At 43.4% G+C, this 22,030-nt stretch overlaps 1 protein-coding gene across 1 annotated transcript in view; it reads left to right on the forward strand.

The window, feature by feature from the left end:
• PALD1 (phosphatase domain containing paladin 1) overlaps positions 1–11,669 on the forward strand; it is a 201,787-nt gene extending 190,118 nt beyond the window's left edge. The window contains exon 20 of the mRNA XM_024201856.2: positions 9,883–11,669. Coding sequence (XP_024057624.2) covers positions 9,883–10,032 — 150 coding nt within the window. The 3' untranslated portion in view covers positions 10,033–11,669. The remainder of the gene's footprint in view (positions 1–9,882) is intronic.
• The last annotated feature ends 10,361 nt before the right edge of the window (positions 11,670–22,030 follow it).

Genomic DNA, 22,030 nt, shown 5'->3' on the forward strand with positions numbered 1-22,030 from the left:
TGTCTCAACCCTTCAAAGGCTTGATCTTAAAACGAACTGAATGCATACTGTACATGAACACAAATCAATTCTGAATGCTTCTCTGTAGTGAGGCCTAGTCTGAAATACCCTCCCCCTATACAAAGCCATAGGTTTGTTTCCTCTAAATGCACTTCTTTATAAAAGTCACTGTTCTATTTTTTTAAGGACTTACTAGGTACCAAAGACCCTTTTCATAAGCAGAATTCATTGTATAGGGAAGAATAAGCTTGATTTGAACAGCATAAACTCTGAGTCTGAAATTGCAAACCACAGGTCTAATTTCTCCAGGGAGAAAATACAAACTCTATTTCTTAAATGTCATTCATACATTTTATTTTTGTGTGTGTGTGTATGTATATATATATATACACTGAACTGTCTATAATGAGCCACACCAAAACCCTGGATCCAAACAGCCTGAACTTTTTGGAAAAGTGCTGATCTGGAAAGAAACATCATAAATAAATGATTTATTAATTTATTTGGATTTATACAAATCAGACATTTGAAAAACATACATACTCTGGTCTCTTTGCTTCATATTAACAATACAAATACTACACCAGCAAAACTAAACCTAGCAACTTTCCCCCAAACCATAAAATAAAATAAAATAATAACTAAAACTACCCAAGTCCCAGCCCTGAACACATCTTTCCCTCCTTGGAACCTGGGAAAAGAGATTAGCTTTGCAATATTCCCTGAAGGCCAACAGATTCAGGCTATATTGGTGTAATGTGGTTCCCTGCGCCTTAAGGGGACAGTGGCCTGGAGCTGGCCAGCCCCATACAGTTAGCCCTGCTTGCCACATCTGGGATGGAGTGTGGGGTTTAATTAGTAGAACCAGCTGAGTGTGAAGGAGCTGATTCTCCTTTGACAAGCTGCAGAGAGAGAGAGAGAGAGAGAGAGGTGCCCTGGGAGAGAAACAAGAGTGAAGCTGGAGTGAGAGACTTCAGCAGAAGTTTGTGAAGGCAGGGATTGGCTACTGGGCAGGAGGAGGCTCTAGCAGGGGACTCTGAGGATATGTCTACACTGCAGTTAAACACCGATGGCTGGCCCATGCCGGCTGACTCAGGCTCGCAGGGCTCAGGCTAAGGGACTGTTTAATTGTGGTGTAGATGTTCAGCCTTGGACTGGAGCCAGAGGTGAAAATAAGCCGGTCCGGCGTACCGGCAAGAGCCGGTCTGCTGTGCCGGACCTGACCTGCTTCCCCAGGCTGGCGATTTTAAAGGGCCCGGGGCTCCCTGCAGCGGCCGGAGCCCCAGGCCTTTTAAATCGCCACCCAATCCTGGCTGCCGGAGCCCCGGGGTAGCGGCGGCAGGGCTCCATCTGCGATTTAAAGGGCCCGGAGCTCTGCTGCAGTAGCGGTGGCCAGAGTCCCAGGCCCTTTAAATTGCCCCTGAGCCACCTCTGCAGCTGGTAGCTCCGGGGGTGATTTAAAGGCCCCGAGGCTCCCAGCTGCAGCCAGAGCCCCTGGCCTTTAAATCTTGATTTAAAGGTCCCGCCTCTTCCGGTTGAGGCCCCGCCTCTTCCAGTTGAGGCCACACCCCTGCTCAGGACTCTGGCGTACTGGTAAATCCTTTAATTTACTTTCACCCCTGACTGGAGCCCAGACTAAGGGCTGTGAGGGGGAAGGGTCCAAGAGCCCAGGCTCCAGCCTGAGACCAAAACATCTACATCTCAATTAAACAGCCCCTTAGCCCAAGCTCTGCAAGCTTGAGTCTGCTGGCACGGGCTAACCATGGGTTTTTAATTGCAGTGTGGACATACCCTGAGAGTACGTCTGCACTGCTATTTTTAGCCCCAGGATGTGATCCCTGTGAGCCCCGAGTCAGTTGACATGGGCTCTGAGACTCACTGCTGAGTTTGTTTGTTTTTTTATTTTTCCCCAGTGTATATGTACTCTGTCATTCGGGACAATCCAGGCTGGGTATGACCTGGGAGACCCCAGCAGGAAAGGGTGGAAGTGTGGACTTGGGGAAGCTTTGAGAACTTTATTTTGGGTCTGATTTTGTTATTTTAATAAATCCAGTCCCAAAGAGGGGTGTGGATGAACCAAAGAAGAGTTGTTTTGATAGTTTGATTTTAGGGGCCCTGAGCTGAAGAGGGAAACTGAGGCAAGGTGCCTACAGAGTGACTCTAGCCATGAGAGGGTGCTTGGGAGGTGTCCAGCCCGTTTACAATTAGACTGGGATGTACTGAATTCTGAGAGTTCACAGAGAAAGCCCTGTCAGCAGCTCCAACTTCATTAAACTAAAAGTGTTCCAGACTGAGCACCTCTAATTGTAACTATGGTGATATCAGCTGGAAGAGAGACCTTATTGTTAGTGTACATGTGTGCGTAGGGCTCTATACATTTATAAAATCTTGTCCATTCATCTGTGGTGCATCACAATTGCACCTAGGCATCAAATACCAAAATAAAATTGAAGATGCAGTGTCTGCAAGTGACACATACTCTTCAGCTGCTGTAACTTAGAGTGACATTCGATTTTGGGCTTTGAATTACTCTTAAATTTTGTGCAAAATATTGTTTTAGACATTAACATTGAAGGGAAACTGGGAAGACACTAAATTTGCACCTAAAGAGCCTCAGTACAGTGAAAAAGGATCTTCCAAGATTAAGCAAACAACGAGGAGGCAAGTGGCGTGTACGTGTGTGGTGTTTAGTTAATGAGTCATTCTGAGCAATGTAAGAAGGTAAAATAGAGTGGACAAAGGGAGGAGAGGGGGCTGGGACTCTCTCTCTCTCTTTTTTTTTTTTTATCTGTGCATTGAGATTAGCCTCTCTCTCATTTGTGTAGGCTGTAAGTGGGGAGTCTCTGGCTTGTGTGCTGTGGGAAAACCTCCTCCCCTCTCTGTCTCAATTAGCCCTGCTAATTCATATTGGCATGTTTGATCTTTTCGGAGAGAGATGAAAGGGGCATCTGCCAACTCTGGTTACAATCAGAGCCTGCCCAATCTCGATTGAAGGGACTGTGCTGGAAAAGGACATTCATCACTTTGAGGGGAGGGAGGGGGAAGAGAAAAACGCCACTAGTGCCCTGCCCAAATCAGGGGTGTAGAATGCAAGGGGAGGAAGGAATGTTATCTGCGCTGCCTTACCCAACATTCTCTTTGAAAACAAAATCAGAGTTGAAACGTGCTCCGCTATGTTCAACCTGAAATGGCTGAGGGAAATGGCACCTCATTTATTTCCTTGTTTTCATTGTCAAATGGTGGGAGTGGGGAGGGAGAGGCAGCCTAAGTGCTTCTAGTGCCCTGAGCAAAACTGAATTACAGAGCTAGTCTTGCCCACCCTCTTTCCTCCCCCCTATTTGTGTGGTTAGACATGAGAGTATGAAGCAACAGATCTTTGCTACCCAAATGAAGCATTGGGATTCCACTTCAAAGGTGCCAGCAGAAGCCTCTTTGTGCTCTTAGAGCCTGTTTACGCACACAAGTTGTACTTGTATAATTAAAGCAGTACAACCCCCTAGTGTGGCTCTACCAGTAAAAGCTGCTTTATAGCTATTCTTGTACAGGCAGGGGAACAAGCTATACTGGTATGTTACCTTTATAGAGATAAAACTGCGTCCACACAAAGGATTGTACTAGTATAACTCTAGTGGTATCAAATCACACCTCTAACCAAAATTGTACTGTTGGTACTATTTTATAAAACTTCTACCCCGATATAACGCGGTCCTCTGGAGCCAAAAAATCTCACCGCGTTATATGTGAAACCGCATTATATCCAGAGGTTAAAGTAAGCTGGTATGGTCAGGCTTCCCTGGCGGTGATTTAAAGGGCCCGGTGCTCCAGCCACTGCGGGGAGCCCCGGGCCTTTTAAATCACCACCGGAGCTCCGGCAGCGGGGCTCCGGCGGCAATTTAAAGGGCCCGGGGCTCCCTGCTGCTTTACCGCATTATATTCAAATTCGCGTTATATCGGGTCGCATTATATTGGGATAGAGGTGTACCAGCGTAGCTATGTTGGTCAGAAATGATGCTGATGTGTCTATCTCCCCAAAGCGCTCCTGCCATCAAGAGTGTCTAAGCTTTTTCTGCCTTATATGTTCCTACATGGAAACTGGAGTCTGCACGTCATTTAATTCTCTGCCCTTGAATTTGCATAGAGGATTTCATTATTCCTAAACACCCTTAGTGGATGGGAGGGCCTTGTCTAGTCTGGAGTAGCTTGTCTAGCTTGTTCTATTGGCAAACTGCACTCACATCTGTGATTTTTTTTTTTTTATACTAATATTTAAATTTCCCTTGCCTTTGCTTCCTTTCCACTCTTAAGCAGCTCTAAAGTGAGAGGTTCAGTCTGTGCCCTGGGGATTCGTTTAGAATGTTTTTTGTTTTCCTGGCTCATAACGCCACCTGCACTAGGTCATTTCAGGCATCATAAAACAAGGGGGTTCAGCGCTCAGAACTAGAGAGAAGAACAAGGTGCACTAGCATCATGAGCCCCCTCACCATTTACAGCCACTAAAAATTCCACAGCACTTTTAAAGAGTAGTGTGTTAACCCTGGTATCCTGGCCAGATTCCAGCCTGGGTCATTATACTTTTTGAGGCCTGATTCTCCTTTTACTTACACTAGTAAATGAAGTTACACTGTGAGAGGAGAAGCAGGCCCTTTCTGTCTAAAGTCCTTCTTTCTTTTCTGTTGGATACAGTATCCCCCTCACCCCTCCTAAAAGGTTAGGTAGCATCACTTAAATAGTGTCATGTGATTCCACACTAGAAGTGACAGTGGCAGGTGAATGATCCCTGTATATTACTTCTGTAAAGTGCTTGAGATGTTTCAGAATGAAAAATGCTATATAAATATAAGTAAGGCCCTAGGTCCCATGCAGCAGGAAGGCAAGGATTCAGGAGTGTCTTCCCAAGCCTCCCCATCCCCCGGGCAGTGTAGTGAAGTACAGAACAGGCTGTACAGTATACCTTATTTTAGCATTTGATATTACATTAATGTTGCACTACCCTTACATATTCAGTGTACTGCTGATTTTATTTTTATATTGATAGTGCAAGATTGCATTGTGGAAGATATGGGGATGAGGAGGAAGCTGAGAGTTTTGGTAGCTGTGTAGGGGACATGGGGTGGGAGCTAGTAATATGGAGAGAGATGCACTTCCTCTTTCTCTTTTGCCTTCTAGACAGGTAGGGTGACCAGACAACAAGTGTGAAAAATTGGGACGGGGGTAGAGGCTAATAGGAGCCTATATAAGAAAAAGACCCAAAAATCGGGACTGTCCCTATAAAATCGGGACATCTGGTCACCCTATTATAGACAAGGGTGAAAGTCACTTTGAATTTGGGGAGGGAGAACTAAATTCCTCATTTCCTACTCCAGCAAGCATCCACTGTATCCTGGCCTACTCTCTGCTTCTACTCCCAACAGTGGAATAGTACAAACTAATGTGTGAAATAGTTAACAATGATGACATATAATGTACCTTCATTAGGATTCAAAGTGAGATGGATGGGAGGAGTTCACACTTCTCAGAGTTCTAGTTTCAAGCAGTGAGCAGTTTCAGGCAGGTCTGACTGCATTGGTATATTCATTTTACATTTTGCAGGCTATCTTTGCGAGCATAGCAAGTAGAGACTTAATTTTTTAAAAACAAATGAAAAATGAGATTCTGGAGCTAATTCAAAGAAAAAACTGCCCTGGGTCCAGGGTTCCCTGTACCTCAGTTCCCTTTCTGATTTCTCTAAATCACCCCCTCAGGGGATAGGCCCCTTGCTCTGACCAGTTTTGCATGGAATTTTGCAGTTCTCCCTCTCTTAGGCCAGGATCTCATCATGATATCTTGTGCACACCAACCGCTTATCACACCGCAAATCTGATTAGGTTCCAGGCACCTGCGTTTCTTCCCTTTGGGAATCTGTGACCAGTGCTATTGAACAACAGCCTTCTTAAAGTATTTTTATTTAGTAGTTGGAACAAAGCATTAGAGAAACAAGAAAAGATTTTAAAACAACTAAACTGCTGACACACACATTTAGTCTCATTACAGGAATAGAAACAGACCCAACTTACATTCTCTTAAACCACCAGGATCTTTCTGTGCATGTCTGTCTCGATCTCTCTCTCGCTCTGACTGGTTCCTTCTGACAGGTTCAACAAAGTGCCACCCTCCCCTTGTGGGGCCTGGGTCAAATTACCATATTGCTGAATCATTTTTTTGTTTATGGGCCCAGGTGTGAAATATCCTGGTGCCTGACAGTCGGTTTTTCCAGTCAATTGAGCATGCAATAAGGCCTCTCTGAGAGAATGCCCTCTTGATGGCTGCTGCAGTGTTTGGACAGTTAGATCCATTCAGTCTCAATGGGTTGTAATCCCTAGCCTGATGCCTGCCTGTCTCCTGTGGGTGAGTGTGTTGGAACTGTCTGCTCTCCTTTGATAGTCTAACACACCATCTTAGAAGTCAAGCACATAGAGCACATTATGATTACAGACTGAAATGCGCAATTGATAGAGACACTCTGGCCATATATCAACACAGAAGGACAATTATGTGACTGATTACATGACCATGTCATCACATTATGCAGGAGGACCTGAATACAAGATGGTATGATGATCATCATTTTCAGCACCTTAGAGCACAATGAACCTACTGATAGGATTAAGAAGAAGGGTTCTAAAGTGATATTTATTGTCTAAACAGTAAGGAAACATCACGAAGGATTGACCTAATGCTGACCATTATTGAAATGATTTTTGGCCTGTTGAATTTTGGCAAAGGGGAAAGTTATGAAAAAGTCCTTATTTTATTCATGTGCAAATGAGTGCCCTCTACATTAGAGAATAAAATAGCAGCTCCTCTGCTACACTCTTCAGTAAATCACTAATTAGGTGCAAGATGGCAGCTAGCTTCCCAGGCTGACAGCAGCTGGGTGGAGCGACCGAGACAGCTGAAGGGTGTGTGTGGAAGTGGAAGTTCTGGGAAAGGATAAGATCAAGTCCCTCGGAGCATCTCGGTGCTGAATTAGAAACAGGCATTGAGACAGGAGCTCGAACAAGCAGCTGGTTATTCACTGCAGCAGCTTTGTTAACTGAAACATACACTGAGCATGATACTCCTCTTGCTGATACCAGTAAAGGGGGATAGAGGTAAACTCACCCGTACAACCTTAACTTTAGCATTTCCTGACGGAGTGGTTCACTTTGCACAAAGCACAGAATCTGGTTTATGTGTATATAACCTCTTCAGTAAGAATCCTGATTACCAAACATTTGAGACCTCTGGTCTCACTTGTTTGGTAGAAGACTTCTCCCTATGCCAACCTCTGTCTCTCACCGAACTGTGTGGACTCTAAATTAATAGCCTTTCTTTCTTAAGAAACACTCTGACACATGCTGGATAACTTCCTATATGAGTCTTTATCTTCCCACTGAAACCAAATGGCATTATGTGGATGTGGCTACATGGCAAACTCTGTCTATATTCACTCTTAGCGCCTTTCTCTAAATGGAAGCTTACCTGTTGTTTTTTCCTGAGTACAATAGCTGTAATGCTTTTGTTGCCTATGTAAGTGCTGAGAGCGTCTGAAAATCTGTTTTTTTTTTTTTAAATCAGTGTATAGGACCATGAATAAAAAGTGAGCTATCTAATAGCTTTTTATTTGAAAGATGTTGACTATTTATCTAGTCGACAACCCTGGGGTGATACATTGGTTATCTTCCATCCCCATGGATAATACAGAGTCCTTCGCCTAATGAAGAGGCTGTCATGCATTATCAGGCTTCAGGAGCTGTCTGTTCAGAGAGTCCAGGCATTAACAGAAAAGGAATTGATTGTAACAGGACTGTTTCCTTAGCATGCCCACAGCAAGGGCAGTGTATGTACACTATTTAAATCTGTCTCCCTTCCACCCCTGCTCACTTTACATATCCATGAGGGGGGATGGTTGAGGCTAAGTCTGAGGTACTTCAGGGGAGGCATGTGCCTGGCTTACGGATAAAAGGAAATCTTTGGGCTGAAGTGCTGTCAGTCCCTCTCTGCCCTTTTCATAAGCACTACATTTTTAGCAAAAACAAGGCAACATTGTAACTTTTCCAGAACTCCGCCAAAGCTAACAAACCCTGCAAATGCTAACACAAACAGTTAAAAAGTGGCTTATAAAATGTTTAAGCACCAGATGTAGGAAAGTACGAGGTTTTATTTGTTACCATATGTATGACCATAGTTCAAGCTTTTGTTAGGTTAAGTATGCACTGGACCTGTCACAGCTCCTCTGACTACCCGCTCTAACAACAACCACAGCTCCTTTAGCTACCCAGACATCTGTTGGAAAAGTAATATGGTAAAACACAAAATTTCAAATAAGTTCTTGGACTATATTGGGGACAACTTTTTGTTTGAGAAAGCGCAGGAAGTAACCAGGGGAACAGCCATTTTAGACTTCATTCTGACCAACAGTGAGAAATCAGTTGTGAATCTGAAGGTGGAAGGCAACTAGGGTGAAAGTGATCGTGACATGATAGATTTCATGATTGTAAGGAAAGGAAGGAGTGAGAGCAGCAGAATAAGGACAATGGACTTAAAAAAAAACCAGACTTTAACAAACTCAGAAAACTGGTAGGTAAGGTCCCATTGGGAAGAAAATCTTAAGGGATAAAGGAATTCAGTAGAGCTGGCAGTTTCTGAAGGAAATAATATTAAAGGCACAACTGCAAACTATCCTGATACGAAGAAAAGATAGGAAGAACAGTAAGAGTCCAATATGGCTCCATCAGGAGCACTTTAGTGAACTGAAAATCAAAAAGGAATCTTACCAAAAGTGGAACATGGATATATTGCTAAGGAGGAGTACAAAAGAATAACACAAGTAGGGACAAAATCAGAAAGGCAAAGGCACAAGATGAATTACACCTAGAAAGGAATATAAAAGACAATGAGAAGAGTTTATTTAAATATATTAGGAGCAAGAGAAAGTTGAAGAATGTGTAGGTCCTCTACTTAGCAGGGAAGGAGAAGCTAATAACTGATGACATCAGGAAGGCTGAGGTGTTTAATGGCTTTTTTGCTTCAGTCTTTACTAAAAAAAAGGTTAATGGTGACCAAGTACAACTAATATTAACAACAAGGGGGAAGGGACACAAGCCAAAATAGGGAAAGAACAGGTTCAAGAATATTTAAATAAGTTAGAAGTATTCCTGTTGGCAGGGCCTGATGAAATTCATCCTTGGGAATTTCAGAAATGAGCTGAAGCAATCTTGGAACCATTAGCAATTATCTTTGAGAGCTCATGGAGGATGGGTGAGGCCCCAGAGGAGTGGAGAAGGACAAACAAATTTCTACCCTTCATCGTGGAAAAAAAGTAGATGTATTGTTTTGTTGGTGGCATTATTAGATATTGTGTGACCCAGTATTTCCAAAGGTTTGGCTTTTGGTGATTTATTTGTTTTGGTTTTCGGTGGGGGTTGTGCCAGGTTGGTGAACCATGCTAGTACTGCTGAAAGGAGCTGTTAGGAGAGCAGACCAGAGGTGCTGCAGTGTTGTTAAAGATTCCTGTAATAGGAGCAAGTTTTGCACAAAGCAGAGGAGAGAAAAATCCCCTTTTTTCTTTTTTCCCTTTCTTTCCCTAGAGATATGCAGAGCTGCAGCAGTGGACATCTGCTGCCTTCCCCCATTACTCACATCATTGTCCCTATCGTTGTATAGAAAGCATATTTCTGTAAGAGTTGCCCTTCTTGTTTTGTGTGGTGTTCTTTTTAATCCTGTTCACTTACACAGGTGGTTTTACATCAAGGGCAACGGGAATGACATCCTGGTAAACTTCTGTGCTCAATACAATCCAGCCTGTATACTCAGAGGAATTTAAGACTCTTCCTTTTCCCTTTCCCCCTCTTTTGCTTTCAGGTGGCGGCCAAGGCTGGAGTTTACGAGATCCTGAATCAGCTGGGGTTTGCTGAGTTTGAGAACCTAGAAGACAAGTCTCTCTCCAACCTCCGCTATCGCTGGCAGGAACAGAGCCGTAGCCAACTTCCATTCCGAGGGGAGTTCATTTAGGACCCAACGCTGTGAGGCACCTTGGGAATTTCTACGTTTCTCCAGACTTGGCTGGTTCTCTTGCTTTTTATGGGTGGGGGGAGGGAGAATTTGCCTTAAGGAAAGACTTTGTGTCCAGAAAGATTGGAGGGGGATGGGACACACCTTAAACTGACTTTAAAAAACAAAAATTTATAGTGTTCTGTTAGACACAATAAAAAATATTGTAAATTAAATAACAGGTGTCTAATTGAAAACATTATGTAACCTTTAAAAAAAATCTCTGAAATGTTTAAAACACAATCTTCTGAATTTAGTGAATGTATTAGCAGCAAGTGCCAAATTTTTCATGGCCTTCCTCACTTTCCCACTATAGCAGTGCAGACTATGCACTATATATAGAGAGAGTCATATAAATGTAAAAGAATTTGCAGGCCAACTTGGGATTCATGAAGAATCCCGTAGGCACTAGAATGAGATCTGGATTTTTATGTTTGTGCATATTTATTACACTTTTTAAAATTAACTTTATTAACAAACTGGAGGTGTTTGAGTAAAATATAAGCCAATAACTTCCCACAGCCCTGCTACAGTCAAAAGCCTTGTTTCCAGTGCCTGGACGCTTCTGTTGCAGTATGGCACCAAAGTTTCTGTTTAGCAAAAAGCCACATTTTGTGGATCCAGAAATAAAAGATGAAATCTTGGTCCAACTGAAATCAACAGGAATTTTGCCATTGAAATCAGGATTTCACACAATGTATCTAAAGCAATTAAATAAAACCTTCACAGAGGAAATAATAAAAAAGAAGGGATTGGAAAGATTGAAAAATAAAATGAATTAAGAGTGTTCAGATAAGGAATAAAGTCGCATTCCCACTATCACATGTGAGGGAGCGGCTGGTTGCAGAAGTTTGGTGAGCACAAAAGGAATAGTCCAGAGCTAGTATGAATAGGATGACAAAATAAGATATGAAGTACAAATGCACAAGCATGCAGTCTGTCTCTTTCCGAATCGGCTTTCATCGGTTGCCAGCAGTTCAGAAGGTGCATACATCAGAAATTAAAAAGTGAGTTTTTTGAAAAAATTAAAATACCAAGAGGTGTGTGTTTTATTTGGAATTGTTCCTATTGCTACTCCAAAATCCAAGCACCAAGGCTTCTGTTTATTAAGCATTTTATTTTTGGCTTCTTTCTGATGGAGCGTTTTGTTTACTTTTTATAAATGCACAGCATCAGATCAAGTATTTTACATCTCCAGCAGGATATTTTAGGGTTTGAATTATTTGCTGGTGATATAACTGAATAGATAAATTGGTAACTTGCAAGAGGCAGTTGCTATTTCTTTTTCTTTTGTTACCTCTAACAGCCATCTGACAGCATAAAATGTTTTCTCATCCCCTATCGTAACCGAAAGGTGGTTATGTTGAAGTGACATAAAACCAAATTAAACTTGCTCATTGAAGGTAGTTTATGGCACCAGTATGCAAAGAACTTTGAAACAGCCCTGTTCTTTATTGATTTCTGTTACAAACAGATGTATTTCAATTTTTGTATTCAGTTCCTTTTCTTTCTTATAATGGAACATATACTGTATTTTTTTGCAAAACTACTGTACAGCTGTATGCCTCCACTTTGTTTCTAAATTTTACGTGATCTTTTGGGTTTCTCTTTGTGTGTTTATTTCATTAAGGTTAAAGATCTTTGTGGGGAGTAGGGTGCCTAAATACCTTTCAGGATCTGTGCCTAAGTGTTCCCTGCTTCGCCAAAACAGTTTTTCAAGGAATTCTTGTGACTAACCTGATAACTTCATGTTTTATAGAGTGCTACTAACAAATCTACCATATTACAGGTTTCCTGAAAGTTGTACCTTTAACATTTCTTGTAACTGGGCAAAGACCATTGTGTTTCTCCAAAGGGACATTTTGTTCCTTAAAGGTATGATGTCTGGGGTGAATTCTGGCTCCATTGAAGCTAGTGGCAAAACTCCCAGTGACTTCAGTGGAGCCATGATTTCACCCCTCATGTCCACATTTCCATAGGCCATGAGCATTCGATTTATGGTTTCAGAAAACCTCTCTCTTGTACAGAATCTTCCTTACTGGGCTTCAGCATTATTCTGCCTAGACTGTCATAAGGCAACAAAAATGGCCAAAAAGCAATAAGCCTAGGTACTGGGTAAAGCAAATTTGGTCTCTTTACCTCTCATAACCAGTTCTAAGAGGTGCATTCTAAGCACCAAGCCTAAAAGAAATTGGAGACAGACTGTGCCTGCCCTTCCCTCAATGGGGACTTCACATAGATCCTTTCAGGTGTAAAAGGCTCTGGTAATTCAGTAGTTGATGCAACTGATGTTCTTTGACATCTCTTAATGAAATTAAAACTACTCTGAAAGGGGATTGTTATCTGGGATCTAGCTACTTGTATATGAGAAATTTCTGGGGCCACATTTTCCTCTTGTGTAGCTGAATAGAATGCAAACTCCTCTGAACAATGGGTAAGGATGTATGGTTCATTAACAAACTTTTGTTATATTTTCAAAGGGAGCATTTCTCTTTTGACCTTGTCTTGGGTATTTTTGAATGCCACTTTTTAACCCATGGACCTGAATGACCCAACTGCATGCTTTTAAAATGTAATATTTTGCTAAACCCCGTCTTTGTCATAACATTTCCTCACCATGAAAATGGACGGAGTCAGCAGGAAGTGGCTGAATCTAGAGGAGAAGAATGCTCTTTGAACTCACATGCTGTACCTGAGTTACCACAATGATGCAAAGAAAATACAGGCCTATTAAAATGGGAAGTGGCTCAGTTTTGGAAAGTTTACCTTGGTGTGGCATGGGCTTATTCATTTGGCCTCACCAGCAGACACTCCCTCCCTGTAAGTACTGCTATATTTTACAAAAGTTTAAACTCCAGCTAGTCATAAAGTATCCCCTCAAGCTGGCTGATGAATCTATTCCCTGTGAGCTACTGTCCATAGAACCAATCTACTGTACTTGGTTATAAGATGCTGGCGTAGCGCATCTTTGGATACAGTGTTGGGCCTGCTAATGTTCCCGTTTTCCAGGGTTGCTGAATGAATTCAAACCAGGATCCAGGAGCTTAGAAAGTCCACAAGACTGCCACCAACTTCTCCGCCATTCCCATTAGTCTGAATTTAAACTATGCCTATTAGTGCTGGTTGAAAAAAAATAAAAAAATGTTCATTGTAAAGAAGAACAAATCATTCACAAAAATTCCATGAAATAATACTCCCATTTTTTAATTAACTTTACTGCTTGTGTTGACTGGTTTGTAGCTAATATAAATAGTGCCAGGTATTTCACAGGTTTCAGAGTAGCAGCCGTGTTAGTCTGTATCCGCAAAAAGAACAGGAGTACTTGTGGCATCTTAGAGACTAACAAATTTATTAGAGCATAAGCTTTCGTGGGCTACAGCCCACTTCTTCGGATGCATATAGAGTGGAACATATATTGAGGAGATATATATACACACATACAGAGAGCATGAACAGGTGGGAGTTGTCTTACCAACTCTGAGAGGCCAATTAAGTAAGAGAAAAAAACTTTTGAAGTGATAATCAAGATAGCTCAGTACAGATAGTTTGATAAGAAGTGTGAGAATACTTACAAGGGGAGATAGATTCAATGTTTGTAATGGCTCAGCCATTCCCAGTCCTTATTCAATCCTGAGTTGATTGTATCTAGTTTGCATATCAATTCCAGCTCAGCAGTCTCTCGTTGGAGTCTGTTTTTGAAGTTTTTCTGTTGTAAGATAGCCACCCGCAGGTCTGTCATTGAATGGCCAGACAGGTTAAAGCGTTCTCCCACTGGTTTTTGAGTATTATGATTCCTGATGTCAGATTTGTGTCCATTAATTCTTTTGCGGAGGGACTGTCCGGTTTGGCCAATGTACATGGCAGAGGGGCATTGCTGACACATGATGGCATATATCACATTGGTAGATGTGCAGGTGAACGAGCCCCTGATGGTATGGCTGATGTGATTAGGTCCTATGATGATGTCACTTGAATAGATATGTGGACAGAGTTGGCATCGGGCTTTGTTACAAGGATAGGTTCCTGGGTCAGTGTTTTTGTTCAGTGATGTGTGGTTGCTGGTGAGTATTTGCTTTAGGTTGGGGGGTTGTCTGTAAGCGAGGACAGGTCTGTCTCCCAAGATCTGTGAGAGTAAAGGATCATCTTTCAGGATAGGTTGTAGATCTCTGATGATGCGCTGGAGAGGTTTTAGTTGGGGGCTGAAGGTGACAGCTAGTGGTGTTCTGTTATTTTCTTTGTTGGGCCTGTCCTGTAGGTATTTCACAGTGGTTTATGTTCAGCCTGCTAATCCGTATGAGAAATCTGTATTTTTTTAAAAATCCAGTCAGATATAAAGTGCTAAGTAACTGAAGTGCTGTTTGTATAGCTAGCTTTGTGTGGCAGATGACCGTTGCTTAGTGGGTGAGACATCCTGTGAGTGGCAAGCACCGCAGAAGGTTGCCTGTTGAATGAAGTCATCATTTTCAGAGGAGCTAAGTGCCCACAACTCCACATGAGCTGCAGGTGCTCAGCACTTCTGAAAATCAGGTCCTTTGAGTCCTTGGGGTATCTGCCCCAAATGTTATGGGCGGTAGTTGTGTGAAGGATGAAGGGGTGGTGAGCTCACCTGCACTGGCCCTTAGTTTGTGGAAAAGGCCAGGTGACAGGGGACTTAGAATAAGACAGAAAGCAGTTCCCAGGTCTGGTCCTAATATTCCTCTTAAACATTCATTACTACCCTTCATTTCTACTGGCAAATCTGATTATTTTATTTTATTTATTTATTTTATAGTTGCTCAGCCTTGCCCTGGAGGGAGACCAGCGTTTCTCTAGGTTGTTGGTGCAGTAACATCAAATTAGCCTTGAATACACAAAGTAGCAACTGGAACATCTTTAATGTTACAAAATGTTCTGATTAGCTTTTTTAAAATATTCATTTTATTACACCTCTTGCCATTTCATGCATATGGAGAAAAAGCCCTTGTCCAGCTTTATCAGTGTAGATTAGAAACTTGAATGGCATCACCTGGATTGCTATGTGAAAGGTCTCTTCCCACCACCCCATCTTTATATCATGCTGTTTTAAAGAGCAGCTCAAACTTTGGAAAAACTCAAAAGAAAACAAAAGAAAAATCCAGGAAAATGGCCTTTAAAAAAAAACAGGAATTTTGTGTGTGGAAAAATTGCCATTGTCAATGTTTTTCATGTTTATAAAAACTTAGTGCCTTTCTCAGTATTTTGAATTTTTTATAGATATAATAAAAATGTTGTTGAACTAGCTATTGAAATTATACACTTACTAGAAACTGGGCTTTCAGTAAATGAAAAATTACTATAATAATTTTGATAGTGCTTTTGTTATGTTCTCAAATTTTAAAAGAAAATCTGACAAAATGTAAACTGCAACCTTGCCCCTATGATTCACTAGTTAGCACTAACCTAGGCTACTTTACTGATCACATTCCTTGCCAATCTCCCTGCTTCTCCTTTCATTGAAAAGTAACTTTTTGTTTAGATTTCCCATTTGTTCAAGCCAATGAAACTTCTGTGATTCTCTTACCATTTGTCCACTTTCATTTCTGGTCTCTTTGCAACAACCATTCCCAGACAAGGGGATATTGCTGTGCTATTCATCATTCCCTTGGGCCACGAAGCATTCATTATGGCCATCTCCATAGTAGGTGTGTTATATTTCCATTCTCTTCTCCACAGTTCCAGCATTCTGTGATTCTTCTTTTCTGCCTTTGGTGTTTTTAGCCCCCTGTGTTTTTACTGTTTAATTTTTTTTCCTGCTAAACAGCTTTGAGTGACTATTAAATGGCAGATTTACTATAGGTATTTCTTAACTGAGTTCTTCTTCCATGTTAGTGAAGAAATAGGTTAAGCAGAGGAGTTCAGGTTTTTTAGACTTCGATATGCACATTCCCCATAGTGTGTTTAATAATATGAAGCTGAGACTGATTCGTATTATAAAATTGGCAGCTTAATGCTGCTCAGAAGGGGAACAGGCCTCACACATTCTTCCTCTTTGGAATTTACCCATCCCAGTGTACTTCTATTTTTGACTGCCAGCCAGGATATGGTGTGCTTCATGATAAAAAAACAAAGTCTTGGTAGGGTTTTTAAGTTGGGAAATCCTAAATTTTTGATTTTCTGTGGCAAGAGTCAACTGTGGGAAGCGACAAAGAGTCCTGTGGCACCTTATCATAGGCGTGCGCAGCCCATTTCATTAGGGTGTGCACCCAGGGAGCCCCGCCCTAGTCCCGCCCCCATCCACTCACTCCTACTTCCCGCCCCCTGACTTCCCCCCTCAGAACCCCCAACCCCCCCTGCTCCTTGTCCCCTGACTACCCCCTCCTGGGACTCCTGCCCCTAACTGCCCCCCAGGACTCCACCCCCTACTTAACCCTCCCTGCTCCTTGTCCCCTGACTGCCCCAACCCTTATCCACACCCCCACCCCCAGACAGACCCCCGGGACTCCCACGCCTATTCAACTGCTCCCCACCCCCTGACAGGACCCCCAGAACTCCCGACCCATACAACCCCCCCGCTCCCTGCCTCCCCCAACCCCTCTCCACACCCCTGCCTCCTGACAGCCCCCCCAGAACTCCTGACTCATGCAACCCCTCCAGCTCCTTGTCCCCTGACCACCCCCTCCAGAGACCCCCACTAACTGCCCCCCCAGGACCCTCCTTGCTCCCTGTCCCCTGACTGCCTTGACCCCATCCACCCCCTGCTCCCTGAGAGACCCCGAGACTCCCATGCCCCATCCAATCCCCCCTGCTCCCTAATTGCCCCCTCCAGAGACCCTCCACCCCTAACCACCCCCCGGGTTCCCACCCCCCTATCCAACCCACCCTGCTCCCTGTCCCCTGACTGCCCCCACCCCTTATCCAAACCCCCTGGCCCCAGACCCCTTACCATGAAATGAGGCTTCTAGCCTCCCCGTGGAGCCCCAGCCCCCAGAGCACTGTGCACGCGGCGGCATGACTCCAGGGGAGGGGGGAGCGTGTCTGACTCCCCGCGGAGCCCCGGCCCCCAGAGCACTGTGCGCAGCGGCATGGCTCCAGGGGAGGGGGGAGCATGTCTGCCTCACTGCGGAGCCAAACGCTGCCCCGCGGGAGTGCGCAGCCCACCCCGTGCGCACGCCTATGCACCTTATAGACTAACAACCGTATTGGAGCATAAGCTTTCGTGGGTGAATACCCACTTCGTCAGATGCAACGAGGGAAGACAATTCTACTAAAAGTTTGGGATATCTTATTCACTTTGGAAAAGAAATACTTAAATCACTCAGCAATGAGATCAAAATATCTATCCATCTTGTTTAGTAGAGTCTGCTAATCTGTAGGACCTTTGTCTTGTTCCATTTGATATGTGTGGGGTATTCACAGCTCACTAAACCTAATTGTATTGAATGTAGAGTCTGGATTTATAATGATTTTGTGTGTGTGTGAACGGAGATGTTTGGGACTCTTTCTAAATGTCATTTCAAATTCATGCCATTCCAGGAGTGAACTCTGTAGCAGTCTTTTGGGGCCATATTTCTAAATATGGCCTCAAATTCTATGCCAGCCAAAATGCTGAACTTGCTTTCACCCATGGTATTGGGATTCACACACTTAGCTCTGATTATTATTATTTGTATTATTGTAGTGCCATTTTTCTATCCATTTTGCATGAACAAGTGCAGTTTTCAGGCTGATGCTGGGGCACTATTACCAGAGATGACCCATCACCTCATCCCCCTGAGAGATGTCAAAAGGGGGGCAGGGGCTGTACAGGCTCCTGAGCTGAAGCCTTTGGGTTAGCTCAGTGAGGTTTGAGGATATATGGTTTTTTTTTCTCTTCACAGATTGCAGAACATATTAGCACAGACAATGTTAATGGGGGGGAGGGATAGCTCAGTGGTTTGAGCATTGGCCTGCTAAACCCAGGGTTGTGAGTTCAATCCTTGTGGGGGCCATTTAGGGATCTGGGGCAAAAAATCTGTCTGGGGATTGGTCTTGCTTTGAGCAGGGGGGTTGGACTAGATGACCTCCTGAGGTCCCTTCCAACCCTGATATTCTATGATTCTAATTATGGCCTTGGAGTTCCTGTTCTGAAATAGTATGAACTAATTACCTAAAATAGCACTACTGGTTATACGTGGAATTCTTTCTTGCTGTTCCCTTAATTGCAACTCGAGGAATCTTTTTCTGAGACTGGCTTCACATGCCACTAAAAGGGCAGAAAGGAGGCGGGGAGATGTGGGGATACATGGAGCCATGACTCTGCTCCCCCAAATGCATCACCCAGTAAAGGCTAAAGTCTGCTCTGTCCAGTGCTCCCTCTCCACCACTCCCCCACTACAGACAGGTGGAGTTCCAGGGGAATTTTGCCTCAGTGGGACACAATTACTTCTGGAGCAGCACAGCAATGACTCCCACCCTACTCAGGTATTGAGCCTAAGGGCTCAATCTAGCTCTAAATTTGTAATACCCCATACACACCAGTTATTCAAGCAGGGCTGAAGTTGTGAAAGGAGACGTGCTCTGGTTTCACACTGCCCATCACATGCTCCCTTAACAGGTACAGGTGTGGAGGCAGTTGAGCTGGCTGCGAAAATGTCAGGCACTCTCTAGTCAAATCTGTAATACGGTTTCTCAAAGGATGTTTCAAATGATTTTTTTCCTGCAATAAAAGGTAGGGAAGATCACTGTGAATTCTGAAAATAGGATAGATATAGGGGAGGGGAAATCCTAGCCCTGCTGAGTGGGTGGACCCTTGCTCCAATGGGGCTTTGCACAGGCACACGAGTTCATTTGCAAGGGTGTGACTGCAGGAATTTGGCCTGCGACTGAATTTGGGATGGGATGGCCATAGCAGTTGTGGATTCCAGTATTTTCATGTGTATTTTTTTAAATAAAAGGTGATATCCATTACTTTTGCCATTCGGGGATTTTTGTGATTGGTGCATATGATGCCAAGTGTCACTGAAAGCTAGAAAACGAAACCCTTTTGTTGGCTAGGAAACTAGTAAAGATTAGGAGCTCACAACACCACCACACTGATGCAAAGGATCAGATCAGCTGACTACTGGTAAGAACAGCAAAACTGGACTGGAAAAACCAGTGACCACAGGCTCTCATTTCTAGTCAGGGCCGGCTCCAAGGTTTTTGCCACCCCAAGCGGCGGGAAAAAAAAAAAAAAGCTGCGATCGGCGGCAGCTCCACCGCACCGCTTTCTTCTTCGGTGGCAATTCGGCGGCAGGTCCTTCCCTCCGAGAGGGACAGGGACCCTCCGCCGAATTGCCGCCGAAAAGCCCAATGTGCCGCCCCTTCCCCTTGGCCGCCCCAAGCACCTGCTTGCTCAGCTGGTGCCTGGAGCCGGTCCTGTTTCTAGTAGTGCATCTGCCCGGAATTTGTGTATAGTGTATGTGGGCCAGACAAGATGTCACAAAGGGGTTTGTTCAAGCTGCAGTGATGGGTCTGAGACAGAACGATAGCAAATGGGCATGATATCGATTTCTTAAATGCAACATTTAAGAAGTATATTTGGGAAGTGTGGAGCAGGAAAAGGGGATGGAGGTGGAGCAAAATCTCAGTGCTGTCTCTTTCTTATAAAGCAGACTTTTTATGATCTTTTCCTCTTTGTGCACACAAGTTTCCATTGAACATCCTTGTGATTGAGAGAAGGTTTCTTTAGAAATGAAGCACCTTACACTAAGAGAGAGAGAAATGGAGAGTGAGAGAGAGTTTCTGCCTTGACAGATAAAACATTCAGTTCAAGACAGGAATGGTCTCCATCCTATAACATCTCAGTTTCTATGTAGTGCTGAAGATCCCACAAGTGTTAGGAAAGAGTGTGACATTCCTTAGGGGGGCTGTTTCCAAGTAATAGGATCTTTACTAACTACCTTGCACCAAACCAAACTGCTGCATCAGCAGAATATATGAAGCAGTGGGCGGGGAGGGTGAATTCTAAGGATGATTGTGGTACAGTCACAATCCACCATCCCATTAGGGGTGGGTGATGGATGTTGCTATGGGCAGAAGAACAAGAAAGCTTAGGGGAGGATTGTGGAGTGAGAAATAAAATAAAAAAACAGATGGGACCTTAAAGAAGGTGAGAATGTAATGCTTGTTTTGCTTTCTGTTTAACATATGTATATATAGTTGCAAGTTGTCCAGAGTAAATCCATTTAAAAATAACAAACCCTCAAAGTATCAAGATGACCTCACTGAATTAGAAGCATACCATGGAGCCTTCGAGGTGGGAGAGGGATTTCTCGTCACTTACATCACAAACATATTACAGGAAGAAATTCCTTCACCCCCACCAACAGGGCAAGTAAACACTTCAAGCTACCATTACACCAGCCGGAGGAAGAGTGGGTATACTTGATTGTTTCTGAGCTGGCTCTTTTGGGAACTAACATTCTAGGGGAAATCATTTTTTAACAGCAAAAGTAATTAACCATTGGAACAATTTACCAAGGGTTCATGGTGGATTCTCCATCACTGACCATTTTTAAATCAAGATTGGATGTTTTTCTACAAGATCTGCTTTAGGAGTTATTTGGGGGAAGTTCTATGGCCTGTGTTATACAGGACATCAGATTAGATGATCACAGTGGTTCCTTCTGGCCTTGGAATCAATGAAAGCCCCACAGCCATTCAAAACCTCTGTGGTGTGAAAGCCTCTGGATCAGTAGATTATCCCTTTTGCTACTCCACAAGCCCCCAGTGAATTCTGTGGTTCCACTATTTGCTGAGAACATTTCCTCAGGTTGAAGTGAGTGGAACATCAAGCTGTAAGAGAATGATATTAGTAGGATGTATGTTGAAGAATCAGGGTCACTGAAACCTTGAGGCATACACTACACTACATACACAGATGACATCCTCAATATCAGGCTCTTAATGGAATGAGACTAGAGTAAACCGCCCACTGGCTGTATAAGAGGACGAGTATATACAATGTCATCATAAACATAGACACCATGGGACTTGCTGGCACAGGAATTATTCCACTAACCTTTTTTGCTAGTGGTGTCCGTGCTTTGGCTAATACATTTTCATCCTGGCTCAAAACACCCTAACCAATCCCATTCCTAGCCCACCCTCACCCCGTCCCTGTTCTCTCCCTCCCTCCCTCTCTCCAAGTAGTGCTGTTGATGCACATCTGTCCTGTCCTGCAGCAGCCTTGCTATTCTAGTCTTGGACCTTTTACTCAACTTTCCAGTACACTTCAACCCTGACCTGCAGCATTCCCTGCTGTTACAGACTTGGGCCTTTCTGAGGAGGTTCTGCTGAGTGTGTGTTGCTTGGTTAAATGAGCAACATGGAGAATGAGGATGAAGTCACCACCCCACACACATTAGTCACCTGAGGTCAAAAGCTATTCCAATAATTAATTATCATCTTCTTCCTCTTCCCTTGAAATTCCTTGAAATTGTAGCCATCATCAGCAAGGAAGAGGTTTAAAAGATTTCTTTGTCTGGAGCTGCATGAATGTTCCTTCTAGTTTATGCCACACCTGAAGGGAAATTGAAGATTCTTAATCCAAAGAAAATAGCAGCGATTGAAAAGCATTCAGTCTGAGACAAGGAAAATATGGCTGTGTGTATTAGGAACCTGTTATTAAAATATGGTTAATGAACAGAAAGCTGACCTTGTTACTGTATCTTCAATTAACTCAATTTGATTATATCAAGTGTTTCGTTCCATCAGTTCTGTAGCTGCAAAAGCTGCATTCTGTGCTGCCTCACATATCATTAATGAAAGCACCAGCTAACTGACTCCAGAATCCTTATTGCTGGAGATAATGTATGACACGGGAAGGACCCCACTTGCTTTTCAGACACCAGGCTGAGTTGCAGAGATCCCAGCCTTGAACATTAGAAACAAAGTAAGTCCTGCAGACCAGGGCCGGCTCTAGCTTTTTTGCTGCCCCAAGCAGCAAAAAAAAGCGCCGCCCCCGAGCCCCCCCCCCCCC

This window comes from Terrapene carolina, unplaced genomic scaffold (genome assembly GCF_002925995.2).
Source record: "Terrapene carolina triunguis isolate 2854851 unplaced genomic scaffold, T_m_triunguis-2.0 Scaffold95, whole genome shotgun sequence".
Taxonomy (NCBI): Eukaryota; Metazoa; Chordata; order Testudines; family Emydidae; genus Terrapene; species Terrapene triunguis.